Source organism: Trachurus japonicus, chromosome 24 (genome assembly GCF_045865225.1).
Source record: "Trachurus japonicus isolate A0001 chromosome 24, Traja_1.0".
In the NCBI taxonomy this organism is placed as follows: Eukaryota; Metazoa; Chordata; class Actinopteri; order Carangiformes; family Carangidae; genus Trachurus; species Trachurus japonicus.
In genome coordinates, this window is record NC_140930.1 from 20,534,509 (window position 1) to 20,553,989 (window position 19,481).

Genomic DNA, 19,481 nt, shown 5'->3' on the forward strand with positions numbered 1-19,481 from the left:
CTCATCAGTCCATAAAACACTTCCCAGTAGTGTCTGCTCCTGGACACACATCATTATGTGCAAACTCAAGAAGAGAGACGTGAATCAGCTCCAATAATTCTTTGATTCTGAGCTTCTTTGTCACATGACTGAGCACCTGAGCTGCACATCCACGGAACTGATTCATCTCCATCTACAGTGTGTTTAACTGTGGACTGACAGAAATCTAAACTCTGAGACGACTATGTAAGACCCAGCTTCATGAAAATCAACCATTCATGATCAGGTTTATCCATAAATGTAGGTCATTTAACTGTAAATACAGAGTCAAGATGCTGTGTACTGAGCTTTATGGTTGTGCTGTGTCCACTGTGTTGTGTGTATTTGCACACTTCTGAGGTTGTCTTGTGTTTTTTTGTTTGCTTCACTGTGTTGAGCCGCTCTATTAGTCCAGCTCGGTCTTTATAGTCGCTTTCTGAAGGGAACCTCAGTCTGTGAGCCGTTCTAATGTTAGATTAGACACTGCCTTTATTAAGGCTTCTGCATTATAAAAGAAAGAAAAGATGTTGACAATGTGCTCTTTCAGCTCACAACCACGATTATGGCACAAATTCAGACATCATGTGACTTTACAGTCCAGCTTCCATTCATACAGTAAATGCAGACAAAACAGCTCAAATTAAAAATACTGGTTGTTTTATTCTTCAGCAACACATCTGAATTAATGCCTGGCACACCTTTTTGCCTTACAGGCTAATTCAGTATCATCTACAGCACTTGTTTGTTCTCAGGGTATCAATTTGGAGTTGGAGGCATACAGCTGACAGGTTGAGTTGTTTTGAGTCATCATGCAGTTTCCTAGTTTTAATGTATAACCTGCTGATAGGACAGCAAACTGCATTCACAAGCTAGACTACACATGCACCTTTTGCTAATGCAGCACATCATGCATCCTGCAGCTTAACTGAACCCTGGGGAGAGACTAGGTCTCAGCTGCTCTGAGCTACACAAGCTCATGTTTTTTTGTTTTTTCTTTGAAGCATGACAATTAAGTTGGGAAACAACACAAAAACTACACTGACACTTGCCAAGTTTTCAATCAATCACCACCCGCACCAGTCTGCTTTGGTCCTTCACACACAGCCTCCTGGCAGCGATGCTCAGGAGGTCCGTCATCTCAGTCACTCCGCTCTAAAAGTCATGAGATTTACCGCACACAACAAAAGAAAAAAAAGAAAATATCAACATCCATGCAGGTTCGACTCCATTTTGTGCAGATTCCCTCTTTACAGACACTGTAATTTACATGAGTCCAATTATAGTAGTGATTTGTCTTCTGTCTTCGTTTAGAGTGCACAGACAATCTGAACAATCTCACTTTCACTCTCCATTAGTAACAAGGAAGCCACAGACACATTAACCAAAGTAGAATAAATTATAATCCCTGTCTTCAGTGACAGGAACTCTACAACTGTCACTGAGGCACTGCGAAGAATAACAATCAACATCTGAAGCAAAACTGTGGACGACAGGAGTTCTTTTCAGTAGTGACATTCAGATCCAGTTATAAAGTGGTGTGTATATGTATGTTTGTCTTTCTGTGTGTGTGTGTGTGTGTGTGTGTGTGTGTGCGTGTGGGAGAGGGTTAGGGTATTGTCTTCCCCCGTTTCATATTAAATAAACACATTTCCAATTAACTCCCTTTAGTGCATTTGCTGCCTCAGAGTTTTCTTTAACACGCAGCAATGGGGCTCAATCTGGGAGAAGAAAATATAATGCAAGACAAACAAAGGGGCCTGTACACAGCTGCTACTGTACATACAGAAAGTCTCTCCGGTGAACAAAATTACTGAGTCACGCTGGATGCATCTGCTTAAATCATCAATTTGTTCCAATTCATTTGTTCAACCTACAGTAATCACATGTGATGAGATAAAGCCGGTGTCGGCTCTAATGTGTGCTGTTCAGTTGAGATACGACAGGAAAAAAAAACATGTTCAGTAAAAGCTTCCTGAAGTGTCACGCAGCTGAAGGGACCTCCCATCTCTTCCTCTCTGAGGACATGTTGTTGTCGATGTTGGCTTAAAGGAGCAGCTCTACATCTTGGGAAATACACTCAGTTCCCATCCTGAGTCAATTGCTGACTTCCTGTAGTTATGTCTGTTATTTTTTTAAATCAGACCTAAGATCCAAACTTTAGCATGAAATTGAAAAACGACTTGAACCCAGCAGCAGTGGGTGGTCCCAGTTCACTAACAGCTTGACCTACTGCATGTCCTGCCTGGTCATCAGTACAGATGAAGGACCCTGGTGAACAAAGTCCAGTTGATCTGAAAATCACCACGGTAACAGAGCATTAGTGCAGTTGTATGACACAACTTTCTCTGACCGCCCACGGATGGAAATCGACCATTTCACTGTCTCAGACTCACGCATCGGGCTATATGTGCTGTGTTCACATGAATCTGAACAAAATACATGTCAGTGAAATCGCCTGGTGCATAATCCCCTGTAAAAGTAAAGTAAAAAAAAAAACTGATATAACCTACAGGTCAGCCGTGCCCTCTTCTCTAGTTTGAACTAAACCAAACCAAAGGCTTTAGGCCCAGATCTTGGGATCAGTCTTCTATCAAAAAATAAATAAGAGTATTTCAGAAAATGTCAAACTGTTCCTTTAGAGATCTGAGATCTTGAGTGACAAAAATTTGGTTGAATACGCCACTTTGTTCTGGTGTATTTGGAAGTCAGGTCATTGCTGATATACAGTATAAAAAAAAAACTTGTTACTTTTAAAGATAAGGGACAAAGTGCATCATTTGTGACTTCATAAAAGTGGCTTTAAATAAAACTCAGTCTGACCAGACATTGGATCACAGAGCTTTTTTTTTTTTTTTTTTACAGAAAAACGACTGGTTTTCTAGTCCTCTGTAGTGAACAAGTGGAACTAAGCACGACTGCTCTAAGCTGACGTCACATCACATCACAATAAACCACTCACTGTGATCATGTCACTAAATCAGAGGGATTCACTCGAACCAGCATTAAACTAGGAAACTGAGTTCAGTCGGTCCGATGAGTTTATACCACCCCCCATCCCACACACCCAGCCCACTCCCACCCATTCATGTCTTATGTGCTTAAATTGGAGTGAAAAGCGAGTGGTTCACAATTCTGAATATAAGCAAGGGACAAAACCAGGCCATGCTGAAAATGTAACATAGTAATCAATGTTAAAGAAAAAAACAAGGACAAACTGAAAACAAAGGAAAAGGCCAAGCCATTCCTCCCTCAGGGTTTCTTCTCTTCTCCCTCTGCTTCAATCTCTATGTTCTCCAACAGGGTGTGCTTCTCATCCTCCGGGGTCAGGGTGACAGCGTTTAGGTGAAAAATGTGCCTTCAAAAAAAATTTAAAAAGAAAAGAGAAGAAAGAAAAAGCATTATAAAAAGGTATGTTACTGGTCTATTAGTTATGTACACCTTCTGGAAACAAACTCACTTGTGTTCACAAGTTGGGAAGAACATGTCCAAGATCTTGACTATGACTGCTGATCCCACAACGCCGATCACCACCACCCACATCACCAGGAAGAAGAGGGGCAGAGACTCGGAGCAGAAGCGCCTCAGACGCTCTCTCACTTGCTCCACCCACTGACACATGGCCTGGGGACAGGATGGACACAAAGACATGAGCTCTGCTAGATTTGCAAGATGGCTTCTGTGACCACACACACACCTTCTGTCGAGCATATCACCCTGTACCTGTGAAGTCTGCAGTCAGTGGGATTAAAGGTGTGGTGGAGGGCAGCCATTCAGACATGTTGACCCCATAGACTGTAAAAAGAATGGACGTAGCGTCCGTGACGTCACCCATTGGTTTGGGGGAGTCTGTTTTGTGCCGCTACTACGGGGGTTTGAACCGCGCCATGTTGGATTCTACTTGCCATATTTGGAGCAGTGCGGCCGTTGGCCGGCCGAGAGCCCGCCCACTGGCCTCGTAGCAGCGGTCGCCGGACCTGTCACTCAACGGTTCTGCGCCCTGATTGGCCAGAACTTTAAACCTAATAATAGTAAAACGGTAGAGTTTAAAAAAAATTCACCCCCCTCAGAGTGTGTGCGGGGGTAGAAACTATCGGTTGAGACCAAAAAAATAAAATGTACCAGGCTGTAAATATGTTTTTTTAAGCTGTAAAATCGGCTATTTTAACATGGGGCTCAATTGGAGTTGCTCCCTTCTGGAGCCAGCCCCCAGCGACAGCCCAGGGGATTGCAGCTTTTTGAATGCGGAAGTGAGCTTCACTTCTCAGACCGACAACTGCCCCCTTGGTTGACCCTCAATTATGAGACCACCATTTACACATCATTTGTTGTTATTCTCCATCCAGCTCACTACAAACTGGGAAGGCTTATAATGTCAGCCACTTCCATTAATCAATATGACATTTCAGATTTCTGTTAATACTTGCTTCTAAAACATCTTTACAAAACTTGATGCTAACACAGATATTTGATGTTTTTTGTGGTGTCACCACTTGGATGGGCTCAAATTGTTTTGATAGGCCTGTCCCCTATTATGGCTTTAGGACACCTATCAAATTTAAATTTACGATAATTGATGAAAGGGTTTATGAGCTATGCTATTCTTTTTACTGCTTGATGTTTATTGCAAAGTCTTAATCTAAGCTATTCTTACCACTAACTCTTCCATTTGAATGCGCAGGTAAACCCGGTTAACTGAGCCAATTGATATTAAGCTTCATAGTACAGAACAGACAATGTTAGGCTCAGTTTTTCCAGATAAAGAGAAGTTATCCTGGATGTATGTAGCACTACAGGCCTCTGATCAGTCACTGGAACTCCAGTTTCTATGTCAGAGGCACTTCCATCTGTTTTTCAGTGTGAGATGAAGTAGCAGTTGTTGGTATTATAGCTGGTCCATGGACAGCCAGCCCCATGTGGACTCATGCTGTGTTGGACAAAACTCAGGCCAAAAGTGAGGAAGATGTGGTGTTCACTGTTTTTCTATAAACTTAACTGGAATCACAAATGCAATCAGCATTGTCACATTTATGTTGTTCTCTGTTACTTTTTTATTTTATTTTATTTTTTATTTAACCTTTATACAGTTAATCTCATTGACACACAGGTTCTCATTCCCAAGAGAGACCTGGGAATGGAGTCTGTATTTCACCCTACACTTCAACAGATAACACAATTATTGTAAGATGGTACAATTTAGACTTTTTAACCATTTTAATTTTTATTAAACAAGGGTGGTATATTTAATGCACACCAACAGTGCAGAAATGTTAATGATTCCGGTTACTGCTGACCGTATTTCATGTTGCTCACTCTGTGTGTAGGGGATGAAATAGTTTGGGAAATCATGAGGATTTGTAGATTCAAAGCATGGAGGTGGAGATTTATAGGTATTCCTGTGAGTTATAACAAACTTAGACAGTGTGAATTTTATGTCAACATATTTTTAAAAACGTGTCCTACATCTGCAGAGTGTTACAGTGACTGTTGAGAGCTACATGTGAGAGCATTCCCAGCTGTAAATTGACCCCACTTTCTTGTCTCTTCCTTCTGTGTCATTTTCACTGGAAGAAAGAAAAACCTACACCTATTGCACCTATCCTTCTGAGACACAGATACCTCTGAGTCACCGTGGAGGTCATCACGTAGGCTTTACTTACAGAGTAAGAGGACATAAATTCTTTGGGTGGAGTTTCCATCTGAATTTGATCCGGCTGGTTTGGTCGGTCATCGAGTCCATCATCGTATCTGACATCGTAGAGCAGATCGGGGTCCATACGAAGAGGAGTCTCTGGGAGCTTTCCAGGAGCTGCCGTCTCCTCCTGGGTAGTCTCTGTGTGCTTCAGGGGGTACTGGCTGGTGGTGTGAGAGATCAGCTGATCCTCATCTGAGTTTAAAAAGAAAGAAATTGTATCTTGTATATCTGTGTAACATTAACAACAATACTTTCAGATCAGAAGAAGCACCGTGTTTTCATACTTTTTCTAGGGTTCGGTGGATCAGTGACAACCACATCGTTCTCCCTGGGAACCCTGAAGATCTCACTGTGTCCAATGGGGTAGATGTTGGTGAACTGAGCCAGCTTCTGGAAATCTGGGCTCATCAGTAGCTTCACCTCACACATATCAGGCTGCTGGACCTAAATGTTCAAACCCATACGATGTGAGATCACATTCAAAAACTGTATATTCATTAGGCATGTTGTAAAAAGGCAAAAGAAAACCCTAACCCTAACAGTCTGCTGTAAACTAAAGGATATTGATGGCTACAATCTGTAACACATTCAAGTACTCGTTAGTAAGGATCCTTCCAACACACTCTCTTGGCAACTTGCAGCAAGATTCATAACAAAGTGTGTACCTCTTTTCCCTCCATCTCGATCACTTCACTGAACACCTGCAGGGCCACCACCTCCTCTGAGTCGCTGTACAGCCGGTTCTGGCTCACCATCACCCGGGTGACAGTGGACACCATGTCCCCAGATACAAACTCACTGCTTCCATTGATGCTTTCCACTGGAAAAAAAACACACAAATCAATGTATTCAATATAATTTATCAAAATAGTGGATTATGACCTAAATGTTCCAGTCATTACTGAATTAATTAGACACTAACAACATTGAATGAGGAAGGATTTTTTAAAATCTAGTAATAGTGCAGCAGATATCTACAAACTATTTAACCTAAAATTCAACATACTAATAGGATTTCGCAAATTCATTACCTTAGAATTTTTTTTACACTATAACAAGAGTAATTGTTTTGTAACAGATCTAAATATGTGCTTTCTATTGATCTTATGTGATATGCTTTATCTTGATGAGGTGATAGATGCTCACAGAGAAGTGCTTGACAGTTGAACCTGGTGACGCCTGACAGCTCCACTGGGATGTCATTGACCAACACTTGCTCCTCGCCCACCGATATGTTTAAATTTATCTGAAAGAAAAAAACGACAAAGCTGTGGTTTGGCTGATCATGGAGGACACACCTCAGACTGGACCTTTGTTTATTAAGTTGACTCATACTGTGCACCTGCAAGTTGTTCGAGTCCTGTAACTGTGTGTGCCCCAGCGTCCCTGCTGTCACGTTGATCAGGATGTTTTCCTGTATTTTAATCAAAAGTCATAAGAAAAGAAAACAAACAAAGAGAGAGACGGGAGGGTTAACACCACCGTGTCTGCCAGTCAGGATATCCCCTCGACCAGTGAGCTAAGATTACGCTAACATCAAAATTGGCGTTTCGGTCTTACCGTATTCAGCTGCCCGGGTGACGACTCTGTGGACGTTGCTAAGGTAAAAAGGACAGACATCAGACAAACCGCTGGCCCTGCCATGTCTATTTTTGTGGTGTCTTCACTTCCCAGCAGAAAGATAGCTGCTACAACAACAACATTAGCAAGACCTACGTAACGTAACGCGCATGCGTGCGGAATATCCGAACACGCTGTTCTCGCGAGATCTCAGGGACGTCAGAATGGCGGTGCTCCTTGAAACAACGCTGGGTGATATAGTAATTGATTTGTTTACTGATGAAAGACCCAAAAGTAAGAAAACACGGTTATTTCCTCGTAACGAAAGCTAATTTCCTGCGTTTTACTCGTTAGTTGAATAAGCTACTAAATCGATAAGGAATAAATACAGAGTAATTGGACGCTAGCTAAGGCTGTTAGCTTGTTGGCTTCTTAGAAACTGTATTTTTTTTATCATATAAGACACTAAGTTAGTTATGTCTCTCTTAACTTTAGTTACAATGCAGCAAGAAAGCATAAATTAAGCCATACTTAACAAAACGCTGAAGAGACGCGCCGTGGTCTGTTGCAATGACTGTAACCTGTGCCCTTTTCATTTCGCAGCATGTCTGAACTTTCTGAAATTATGCAAGATAAAATACTACAACTACTGCCTCATCCACAATGTCCAGGTAAGTTACGTCTAAAGTAAACAGTTGGGCTGCACAGTTGCCTAACCGATTAATCAATCAATCTCATTGATTCGATTATCAATTCAAACATGGTGCACACTTGTTTTGACTGACCCGAGGAGGGCGATATAGTCACACACGAGAATTGAAAATGTCACGGTTCATACGGGCTCACATTATGGCTAGGATAGTGTTGGATGAGGATGTGCATAAAATTTTACATTTAGGGAACATTAATGCATTAATTATCCGGTTAAATTAATCTTAAACATTACATTTAATTCACTCTCTTCATCTAGAAAGCAGAATATGACATAGTAACAACAACTAGATCCTAACTTAGGTTAACCAGCATTCAGTTCTTCAGGGTTCTTCAGTACCTAGGTGGTACCATGATGTTAGTTAACTTACAGCTCAGTCACTACTGTTTTTGTTCTGTTTCTTTGTTGAAGAAGTAAGCTGAGGTTTTGCCTTGGTTTCTTGTAGTTTAATGCTGCTGTGCTAAAATCCCATGTACTAATAATCAAATAACACAATTGCCACCTATAATGGAAACTAAGCCCTATCTAACTATCTTTAGTCCAAATTGGTGGTCACAGTAATGTTTTGAATTTTCACACTTCATTCAATCCAAACAAAGATCCATATATACAAAGGCATTGTAACATTCATATCTCATTTTGTAGCAAAAACTGAATTATTACAGGTCTTGTCGATTTGAGAGTCGATTATAAAAAAAAAAATCTTCACAGCCTTATTTCAGGTTCTGGTGAAGACTTTGTCCTCTCCTCCTAATTCATTCATTGAGCTTTGAAACTGTGTAACAATGTTTCTGTCTCCCCTTCAGAGAGACTTCATTATGCAGACTGGAGATCCCACTGGTACCGGCCGTGGTGGAGAATCAATCTATAGGTCAGCCATCACTTTCACCACTGTTTATGTTTTTTTTGTTACCACAAGTTGATGATGTTTTCTCTTCTGTTTGTGATTAGTAAACTCTATGGGGACCAGGCTCGCTTTTTTGATCCAGAGAAAAATCCACGCATCAAACACAGAAAGAAGGGGACTGTGTCGATGGTGAACAATGGAAACGATCAGCATGCCTCCCAGGTGAATAACATGAGCACCTGCATTTATATTTTACCATTCTTACTTGTTTTTACTTACTTACCTTTTTTTTAAATTATATTAGTTGGATTGTGTTTCTTCAAACCAAGTTGAGGAAATTTGGGGAAAATTGCTACAGTGGTTAAAAAACATATACAACAAGCAGATGTACAAAGAAAAATAAAAAATCTTAACATTTCTGATATTTAAAGCTGATTTAGATAAGCTGACAGTTTCAGAAACATAGATGTTAAAGTAAATGATGTGTAGTCTTTTACTTATCATTAACCATATCTAATTTCCACAACGAAAGTTTTTCTGCAAGCTGTGCCACATGGTGTACTTATGGTGTTCTTGTCCATAGTTCCTTATTACCACCGGGGAAAACCTGGACTACCTGGATGGAGTCCATACTGTGTTTGGGGAAGTTACAGAGGGCATGGACGTGTTGGCCAAAGTCAATGAAACCTTTGTTGATAAAGACTTTGTCCCGTTTCAGGATATCAGGTGAGGTGAATGAATGATGACTTGTGCTCATAGGGTTTAACACTTGTGTTGTCAGGGTCAATGGTTTGACTCCTATCATGTAACTAACAATGATAATAATCAATAGTGCACTTGGGATCAGGGCATCTGTTTTTCCTTGGTTGTTTCTGAGCAATAAACTCAGCATACAGTTGTACAATATTTAGAAAAGAGTGAAATTTCTCCTCAGGATAAACCACACAGTGATTCTGGAGGACCCATTTGATGACCCTCCTGACCTGCCCGTCCCTGATCGGTCTCCTGAGCCCACTAAAGAGCAGCTAGATGTGAGTACACTGCTGTTTGACACATGAGAAGGGAACTGTGCTGATTAAGTACATCAAAGTTTGTACACACAGGGCCCCAAACTGAGAACAAAATGGTCTATTCTACTACTATTCTTCACGAGTGGAGTTAAAGTTACACATGGTTGCTTATATACAAGACAAATACATGGTCATTATTCATTATGCTGTTTTGGGTTGTAGATGAAAGTATTTTTTTCCCTTATTGCCTCAGAGAGTCTGAATCCTGCACTTCCTGCAGGTGCAGGTGCAGACAGACAGTGTCTGTAGTTGCATGAGGGCACTGCTCTGTTTTTTTGTTGTTAGCAACGTGGCCTGTTCATTGCATCCAGCTTCACAGCTCTATACAGCTGCTCCGTGCAAGGTTGCAGGAGTACAGTGTAACAGTACAGTACAGTGTATAAAGACAATGCACGCGCACTCATCATCATATCCACTCCGCTTCCATTTGCACATTCACATGGAGCTTTGCCATATGAAATTGAGTAGAACACAGTTGGAGTGGGTTGTCCAGTGCATCAGTGCAGACTTACTATGATCCTAGGAGGAAGTGCAACAGGAATGAATGAGGAATGAACGACACACAAATGTAACACTTCTGTGTTCCCACTGATAGTTTACAGAAGATCAAACAGTCACATATTTGTTTTCCTCTGATAGTTTACAGAAGATCAAACAGTCACATATTTGTTTTCCTCTCAAACACTCAGAGTGTTTGGCGTCTCTATGGTCAAACAGACAATTCAAAAATATGTCAGATTTTCCCAAATATCTAATTCTCATGGTTTTATGTGGCCTATATATATTTTATGTGTTCCCCGGAGTAGTAAAAAAAATAACCCTAACCCAAAAACACCATGCCGCCTGTTCATCAATTACACATTTCTTACCAAGTCAATGTAATTTCAGCTTAAACTCCTGCAATTTAAGATCCATCACACCACTTTTTAAAGATCCTACAGTGACCCCAGTAGCAAACACAGTCTCTGACAATTCAAAGAGGATAAACTCTTCTGCAGTTATTCATCTCCAGACAGAGAAACAGTGTGTGTGAAATATCTATCAAACTATCACTGTCTTTTTCCCCTATTCTGCTGCTTCCCTCACATCATGTACACAGATATGTGAGTGAGTCGCTATAGTTAACATGATGCTCTGTAACTTTCTCTTCATCCAATACAGTTTTTTAGACTTATATGCTTTTACAAAATTCATATGTTATTGTACCTTATGGATGAAATCTAGTGACATCATTTTACAATTTGGTGAAATATAATTGAAGAAGAGGAAGCCTCGGAGCCTCCTCCTTGATGAAGGCCTCTGTTTACCCAAAACAGATAATGATGATGCATGCTCTGAAAAAAACTCAAACGGATGAATGAAGAAAAAAAGTGTGTGTGAGAAATGGGATGACAGTATCTACTCTGTGCAGAGTGGCAGAATCGGTGCGGACGAGGTGATCGATGACACAGATGGGAAAGGAGCTGAAGAGCTGGAGGAGAGGCTGCAGGAGAAAGAGGCCAAAACTCAGGCCATCCTGCTGGAGATGGTGAGGAGGAGAACTGTGCTGTCGGATTCCCGCTCAACATCACACGAGACACATGAAACTGTTCTACACCGGTGTGTCCCTGTTCCTTTCAGGTGGGCGACCTCCCTGACGCAGACGTGAGGCCTCCAGAGAACGTGCTGTTTGTTTGCAAACTGAACCCAGTGACCACAGATGAAGACCTGGAAATCATCTTCTCCCGCTTTGGGACCATAAAAAGGTAACGCATGTTTCTAAGTCTCAGCTGTTCTGGTTTGTTGAGTAATGATGTGATACATACTAACACTTGGCTTCAGATCTGTGATATATTTTGAACATATCTGCTAATGCATTTTTTTCTATTATGGGGCAGCTGTGAGATCATCAGAGACTGGAAAACAGGAGATTCCCTCTGTTACGCTTTCATAGAGTTTGACAAGGTGAGTGTCTCACAGCATCTCTGTGTACCAGCTGTGTACCAGCTGTGTACACAGCTTAAAGGAATAATTCAACCCCTTGGGAAACATGTTTATCTGCTCCCCCCCCCCCCTCTCTGATTATGGTTACTCTTCATGTAGACTGCTACAACTCTGCTACATGTGAGAATTTAATGTATGAACTAACATAAAAATTGTACATTTAATCACACCATGTCCAGTTACTTTTAACCTTTGGCACTCTTTGCTGAAAAAGCAAAATCTTCTTCTCAAATTAAAGTGGACTTGGCACTTAAATCCATTATCCATTATATTTTTGTCATAGTCAGTGTGCTGAAGTGCAGACCGTGAGGAACAAAACAAAACAAATCCTCCTCTGACATAAAAAACAAAACAACATCGAATAAGTAAAAATACACATTTTCGAAATGACACTGTTGCTGTTGAAATGTATTGATTATCACATGGTGTTGATATGATAGAGAAGTAAGGGTCTAGCACGTTTTTTGGATGTTCATGAGCAACCTCCACATTGTAAACACACGAGTTTGCACCTCAACAAGTTAATGAGTAACTTCATACGTGAGTCTCATAGTGAGTCTCTGTCGTTTTGAGAGGGGATGCAGGTGAGGGTTTGTCCTCTGATGTCAGTTATTTTGAAAACTACAAATACCAACAGAAAAAAACCAAAATTTGTCCAGGTTTGTCACTGGGTGTAAAAAATTGAGCCACTTGTTATTATGTTATGATTATTATTATTAATATTATGCATGTGCAGCATTTATAGAAAGAGTCAGCTCCTGAAAGCAGGTCAGCCAGTTGCAGTGACTAATGAAACCACTAGAGGGCATTGGTTACGTAAACTGCGCTTGACTTGGACGTCCACCGGTGTCAATAGCTGCCACTCTGAGCGTGAAAGATAAATGGCAACCGTGGGTTTTTCCACATTTGCAGCAGGAGCATATTTCATTCAAATCCCGGGCTCTACTGCTGCGGACGGTTTCCTTTTAACATCTGTTTTCAGCAGTTAATATGCATTTTTAAACTCTGTTTTTGCATAGCAGGCTGCCTCACCCATCAGTGTGTGCACATCAGCTGTGGTTTGGCACACATGAAACATCTCTTCCACTGAAGTCACTCCTCACTAATCTGAAAGTTCGTACGAACAGAAGGAGCTTTTTTGGAAGTGGTTTGTTCTATTGTTCTGTATCCAGTCAATGTGCCATAAGCCTTTGGAAGCAGTTTGCTTTCTTTCATTATTTTCAAATTTCCCAGTCAGGGGAGAAGAAGGAGAAGAGAAAGTTAAGGAAACACTGGGGTTCTGATCCTGAGTTTAGTTTTGCAGCCACTCTTAAAGGTGTTTACTTTAAACTATGAGATAAAGACAGTAAAAAATAAGAGCTGCAGTGATACTTAATTGATAGTTGATTGACAGACAGTTTTAATGATTAATAATAAATAAAATCAGAATTGTTAATTTATGTGCTAAATTATTCAATAACAGAATAATTTGCAGCTCTCATCAAAAATAACTACCAGTGGGAAAGTCAACACTTGTATTGCATTTTTCTCTTATATGGTTTCTGTCTCCACAGCAAGAGGACTGCGAAAAGGCCTATTTCAAAATGGACAATGTGCTGATTGATGATCGACGCATCCACGTGGACTTCAGCCAGTCAGTAGCAAAGATCAAATGGAAGGGGAAAGGTATTCACTTTGAAGCCCGTGTTGATTTCATACTTTGGATGTTTGGACATTGGAAAACCTGTTGTGTCAGTGTGAACCTATTAAGTGTATTAAAAGTCTTTTGACATCGTGATACACATGTCCTTCTCTTTGTCCTAGGAGGGAAATACACGAAAGATGACTTCAAAGCATATGAGAAGGACGTGGAGAACAGATCCAAACTGGCTCTCAAGGACCAAGCAAAGCCAAGACAAGAGTATCCCTGTGCAATCATTATGTTGTGATATGTTACTGAATTATTTCACTGTACAGCCTTTTGTCATGGTCATGTACCAGGTTGTTGGTTTCCAGTTTCACTTTTTTCACCTTCGTAAGAGATTTCCTTAACTTTCCCAAAAAAAGTCCAAAGTATGACCTGCTGATCGAGGAGGAGCAGGAGACGACGAGCCAGTGGAGCTCAGAGAGAAAGTACAAGGAAAAGAAACACCATCACCACTCTGACGATGACGACAACAGGAAGTCCAAAAAACACAAGGTACCTTTACTGTGTCTTTTACCTTTTCTCTGAGGACAGGCCGTGCTGATTTCTTTTCTTTTTTTTTCAGCTCGTATCCATCGTGCATTAGCCTCATGTTTCTTCTGTGAGATTTTAAATGTCATCTCTGTTATTGAATCTATGGGAATCTGACCTCATCTCTGTAGCCTGTGGCAGTCTGTACAAGGTTGCATCTGCAGGGGAACTGGTTCTCACAGTGGCAGCTGCTGGTATCAAACATGTAGACTGGGATCACAAAGTTCCTCTGTCTCTTTACTCATCCTAGATGTCAGTGTTGATTGCCAAACGTGTCAATCACACATCAAAGGCAACACCTACGTAGGGAGGAGCAGATTTCATATTCAGCTATTGCACCATATTGTGATGAAACGTCCGGAAATAAGGATCTTAAAAATAAAATAAAGAAAACAAACAGGGTTAGCAGTTTTATTAGTTTTATTCAGTCATAAACTCATGATTTAGAGTTTTTTGTCAGTCTTTCTTTGGGTTTAACTTGATATGGTAAAACATCTTCAGCTAGTTCTGGTTTACGGTAACTATTACTCATCCCTACAGGGACGCAGACGAACTGAAGCAGGCTCACTGAGTTCAGTTGTTGATAAGGTCCCTCAGTTCTGTGGAAGAGTTCCTTTGACCTGTCTCACTCTTCCATGTCTGAGTCAACCTGATTGTTGGAACAGGTCCCTGCTTGCACATACATGAACAGTCTCCACCCTGTTGTCCCCCAGAGCTGAGCCAGAGGAAAAGTTGGTAGTGGCTAAATGTCAGTTCATTAATTATATATCTGTCTCTCTGTGTACATTTATGTTTTGTAAATAAGATCACAGTGGATGCAAACGGTGAGCTAGAGGGACAGTTATTAAAGGAACTAGCAGTGCCTTGTTGCGGTGTCTAGGAATCTAAATTTAGAGTTTGAAAATGAAATGAAACTGTGAGGCTGGTTTAAAAAAAACCACAGCGTTGTTTTTGACTGATACAATAGCCTGATGTGGTGTTTACAGAGGCCTTAACAGAGGTTTTAACGTCATCATCAGACGTAGTTTGGTGGAACAACACTTCATCCTTTTTGCTCTTGCACTTCTCCTTGACTGTGCAGATTTGGGAGTCAAACCACGGAGCCCCGGCTTCATGTTCATATCTTTAACCTTTTTGTGGGAGGGGCGTAGAGTTGAACTTGGACCAAGCTGAAGTAAATGAAGTAACACTGATGATGCATTGTTTCCAGAAAGAAACTATTTTTCACAGGAAGCCGAATTCCTCCTTCATGAACACCAAGCATGTGCTGCCACAGTGACAGCAGAGGCTGCTCTGAGACAGTGGAGCTGTGTGTACAGAAACACAGTGTCTCACCATCAACACAGTGTGACATAAATATGAGAAACTTCATCACATTTCCTGTCATCATGGGATCACATCAGATACTTTTTGAGAAATAGATTATTATCAATCATCATTATTATTGGTAGCAGGGTGGAGTTCATGTTTATCTCTCAGAAACAATTTAAAGGAGGTGACGCCAACACTCAGAGTGTCTTAACCTTCCTTGAATAGAAGAGGATTTGAGTTTGTGTTTGCCACATCGGTCCAGACCAAGGGGAATTGTGGGTATGCTCGAAGAAAAAAGAAGAAGAAGCTGAAGAATCTTAATGATCAGAATGACTGAGTTATTACGAGTCTTTGTATTCCCTCAAGGGGAATGTTGCCTTGTGCACAGTCCATTGCTTCATATGGTTATAAAGACATGACACAAAATAAAACCACTCACAGCAACAAGACATACAAAAAGCCGGGTATAAAAAGGTTTAAAAAGTTTCATAGAGGTTGGGACACACCTAAACACATCTGTTGGTACTTATCTTTACAGACCGTATTTCTTGTCACGAGTGATGCCACATGCTCACATCCTCTCTCTCTCTCATGTCCAGGAGAGTGAGGAGAGCCGGCGAGAGAGAAAAACGGGACGCCACCGTTCCCGCTCTCGTTCCCGTTCCCGCTCCAGAGACAGGGATCACAAACACAACAAGTCCTGGGCCAAACATGGGAAAGAGGGACGCAACAAAGGCCACGGCTACAAGGACAGGAGCCGCAGCCGCTCCCCAAAGAAGTCCAAGGATAAAGAGAGGAGCAGATACAGATGAGAGAAGATTGGAGCCACAGCTCCTGAACTGGATACAGCACAATTCATTTGGCATCTATATGTTCCTAATCTTAAAGTGCTGGTTTCCTGTAGAATCACCTGACCTTGACTTTAAAAGAAATCAGATGATTGTCACATGTTTGTCACATGTTTTTTATGTGTACATTAAAACTGTTGCAGATGAGTTGTAAGTTCTTTATTTACTTACCACAGCAGACTTCCCCATCTAAATGTTATTTACTTCCTCTGCACCTTCTTCTTTCTTTCACACTCTGGTGGATGATTAATGCTTCACATTTGACCTTAGTCTATAACAAATGGGGGTTTTTACATTCATTAAATGTTGGTATGGAAAATTGTATGGTGGAGTGTGTCCCCACAGCATGAAGGGAATTCACTGGTGTCTCCCTCCACCCACCTCTTACACCTGGGTGGAGTCTCACTATCTCAACATCTTACTGCTCGAACTCACATCTTACACGTATTTGGCTGCAGGTCCAAGTGCAAAGAGGAATGTTTTATGTTTGAGATGAGAAGGTAAAATACATAGGCTAAGGTTTATAGCTGAGTTGGGCCCAGAATGAGTGTAAGAAGGAAGAAGTTGTCGTGGCTCTGGAACGAGCAGAAACAACAAGGAAAGGCTGAATTTCCATGTTTGTTCTAGTCATAAAACAAACAGAATCAAGCAAACTTTATTTGTGCAGCACTTTTCATACAGGTTAGTGTAGTTCAAAGAGCTTCACGGATGACTAATGAGCAAAAAAGACTAGGACAAATCAACTAAGGTTACATACAGATGAGATACAATGGATTTTTAATAAACAAAATGTAATTCACAATATAATTACAATAAAGGTTTATGTGAAAGACTTGAATAAAACTAGAAGTTAAAGTGGAACAGATGACTTCAGTTGAATTGTGGGTTGAAGTCAGTTCACCAGCATCTGCAGCAATTCAAATGTTAGTTTAAGATTAAAAGTCCCTCGGTTCACGTGGAAAGCAGTTTGATGTAAAGCAGTGCACACACCTGAAATGTCAAGTCTAAAGGTGATGGAACAGTTGAAGAGGGAAGTCATACAGTCCGAAACTATGAAGCTGCATGAAGAGGGTGGAGTAGGCTACTGAAGTTCAAAGGGAGGACATGGCTTTTCAGTTTGAGTAAAGTTTAAAGACAGTGCACTGACAGCAATATAACATCTGAAAGTAGCTGAAGCATCAACGTTGACTAAAGATTATTCATAATTAGTGCCATGGGGCTAAAACACTACGAGGCACTGGCCTACAGCTGCGGAGGTCATATTATAGTATTCCTCTTCCATACCACATTTTTGATTTGTTACTCCTCCTACAGCTTTGTGGGGACCAAGGCGAAGGACATAAGTTGTAAAATTTGAGTAGGAGCAGTTGTGTGAAATTGTCTGAATTTTTTCTCTTTACACGTTGCTCCATCTGCATGATTTTTTCCATGGTTTCCATGGTCACACACAGGTGACAGTTCCTCAGTGTCAGTGCTCAGAGAAAGATGATCATGTGTCTGTCTGATTAGCTCTGTCTTGACTTTGATTCCCATGTTGACAGAGATGGCACCACCAGCAGCTTCCCCTGTGGCACTCTCAAAATTTCTGCAAGGAAATTAATAATTGTTATTTATAGGACACTATAGCTTAATAATAAACTTCAGTCTTCAATTGAAGTTTTCAGCAGTTTATTGTTTAGTTTACTCTAACACAGGTGTTGTCTCTTGAGAAATGTGGTTTCTAAACATCTTTGTGGTGTCACATGTGCAGTCCGTGAACACATGAAACCCATGACACTTAGATTTACATGTGAAACCATACTAAGGGACTTCGCATGTGACATCTTTCTCACATATATTAAAATTTTAAGTGACACATGTGGTTTTCATTAAATTCAGGTTCATCTATGAATACGTTTAACTTGACATGAATTCAATCCATTCAGTTCACATGTTATTGACAAGATTTTCAGAAGTTTCTGTTGATTAAATCTAGCAGGGCCATTGATGATAAAGACTCCATCTATTTAACTCACATTTAAGCACAAGATCAAAGACATCTGTCGCCCTCGAGTAAATATGTAATTCTTAAGAAAGAACCCCCCCCACACACACACACACAATATTTTGAGTTTTCCAAATAAACACAATTGTTTTGTGGGTGGAGGAGTTGAGTGTGTGCGGTGAGAGGAAATGGAAAAAAAGCTGAATGAACTCTGGAGGAGGGGGTTCCTGTCAGAAGTGAAATGAGACAACACTGAGCAGAGTGGAAAATAAGGGTTGCACCGCTTTACTCCCACAAGCGGAAGCACTGCTAGAGACTACCCCAGACGCCTACGATGAGTGTTCACTTCTTTCTTACTTTCAGCCTTCTACGAAATCATAAACGAACACAACCAACACAAGGCGAGGCCTGCCTGTTTCTGAATGAAGCTAGCATGCAGGTATTTTCTGTGACATGAGTATTATTTTTGGTTCATATGAATGTGTGACAACTAAATGAGCTGAACTCAAGCTGGAGGTGTTTCATTATCATCGTCATAGGATTGCTTGGAGTATGTGTTTGCATTCTTCTCTGTTTTGCTTTCTTATCCATTTCACTGGTCTGTTTATGCAAAGCAGGCAAAACCGTGAAATGATAAGCTGTCTGGCAAGAACTGTTACACTTTCCTGTCAGTCCAAATTCCTCACATAAATTAAGGTCATGCACACATACCTTCAGTTATACATTCACTGGAGTCCAGTATAACACACCATGCTGTCTTTGCTCCCTTCATTTCATTGGAAGTTTCTACTTTTTAAACACGCAGTTGTCAATTTACCTCACATGTTTGTTGGATCCTTTCAGCTCTTTTAGTCCTTTTCTGGTTTCCTGGCACTCAAATGTGAGCTGTAATGAAGTCTGTAAGGTAATGTTTAAGTGCTTTCTCATAAATCGGAACAAAGTGTAAATCATGAAAGCAATTGGCAGGTCAGCTTGACTTAAAAGCAGTGGAAATAGTTTGTAGTAATTATGTGTCAAGACCAGTTAACTTTATAGTTAAGATAAGATAAGATTTACTTTGTTGTCACATATGGGAAAATTTGACTTGGACATGAAGTGCATGGTGTATAGCTAGGTATAAACATTAAAACCACAGGACTGACAATAACATAACAGCAGTCATAAATACAGCAATTAGTACAGATAATTGAAATGTCAGTGAGTATTATAACCAGTTAACAGCATGAACGTGTGTGATCATG

The 19,481-nt window shown here is 40.7% G+C and overlaps 2 protein-coding genes across 2 annotated transcripts; one reads left to right on the plus strand and one right to left on the minus strand.

The window, feature by feature from the left end:
* Nucleotides 1-653: 653 nt before the first annotated feature.
* On the minus strand, nucleotides 654-7,363 carry ginm1 (glycoprotein integral membrane 1). The gene is made up of 8 exons (XM_085771567.1): nucleotides 7,271-7,363; nucleotides 7,053-7,124; nucleotides 6,857-6,956; nucleotides 6,376-6,530; nucleotides 5,995-6,154; nucleotides 5,676-5,902; nucleotides 3,476-3,639; nucleotides 654-3,373 (listed from the first exon to the last, which is right to left on the minus strand). Exons 1-8 carry the CDS (start codon nucleotides 7,352-7,354, stop codon nucleotides 3,268-3,270), a joined length of 1,068 nt encoding a protein of 355 aa, XP_085627693.1. The 5' UTR covers nucleotides 7,355-7,363; the 3' UTR covers nucleotides 654-3,267.
* A 104-nt stretch (nucleotides 7,364-7,467) lies between these two features.
* ppil4 (peptidylprolyl isomerase (cyclophilin)-like 4) lies at nucleotides 7,468-16,403 on the plus strand. Its single transcript, XM_085771566.1, has 13 exons — nucleotides 7,468-7,564; nucleotides 7,874-7,941; nucleotides 8,789-8,853; nucleotides 8,934-9,051; nucleotides 9,413-9,555; nucleotides 9,764-9,860; nucleotides 11,311-11,427; nucleotides 11,520-11,644; nucleotides 11,777-11,843; nucleotides 13,436-13,547; nucleotides 13,686-13,782; nucleotides 13,929-14,061; nucleotides 16,008-16,403. The coding sequence occupies exons 1-13, from the start codon at nucleotides 7,495-7,497 to the stop codon at nucleotides 16,218-16,220; spliced, it is 1,425 nt and encodes a 474-aa protein (XP_085627692.1). The 5' UTR covers nucleotides 7,468-7,494; the 3' UTR covers nucleotides 16,221-16,403.
* Nucleotides 16,404-19,481: the final 3,078 nt, after the last annotated feature.

Excerpts from the sequence above, each read along its gene's own strand:
- ginm1 (XM_085771567.1), bottom strand. The coding sequence starts at position 7,354 with ATGGCAGGGCCAGCGGTTTGTCTGATGTCTGTCCTTTTTACCTTAGCA. Across the intron at positions 7,125-7,270 it reads CACCCGGGCAGCTGAATACG|GAAAACATCCTGATCAACGT; the intron begins GTAAGACCGAAA and ends ATTAAAATACAG. Across the intron at positions 6,531-6,856 it reads CAACTGTCAAGCACTTCTCT|TGGAAAGCATCAATGGAAGC; the intron begins GTGAGCATCTAT and ends TTTTTTTTCCAG.
- ppil4 (XM_085771566.1), top strand. The coding sequence starts at position 7,495 with ATGGCGGTGCTCCTTGAAACAACGCTGGGTGATATAGTAATTGATTTG. Across the intron at positions 9,052-9,412 it reads ACGATCAGCATGCCTCCCAG|TTCCTTATTACCACCGGGGA; the intron begins GTGAATAACATG and ends TCTTGTCCATAG. Across the intron at positions 11,645-11,776 it reads CGCTTTGGGACCATAAAAAG|CTGTGAGATCATCAGAGACT; the intron begins GTAACGCATGTT and ends ATTATGGGGCAG.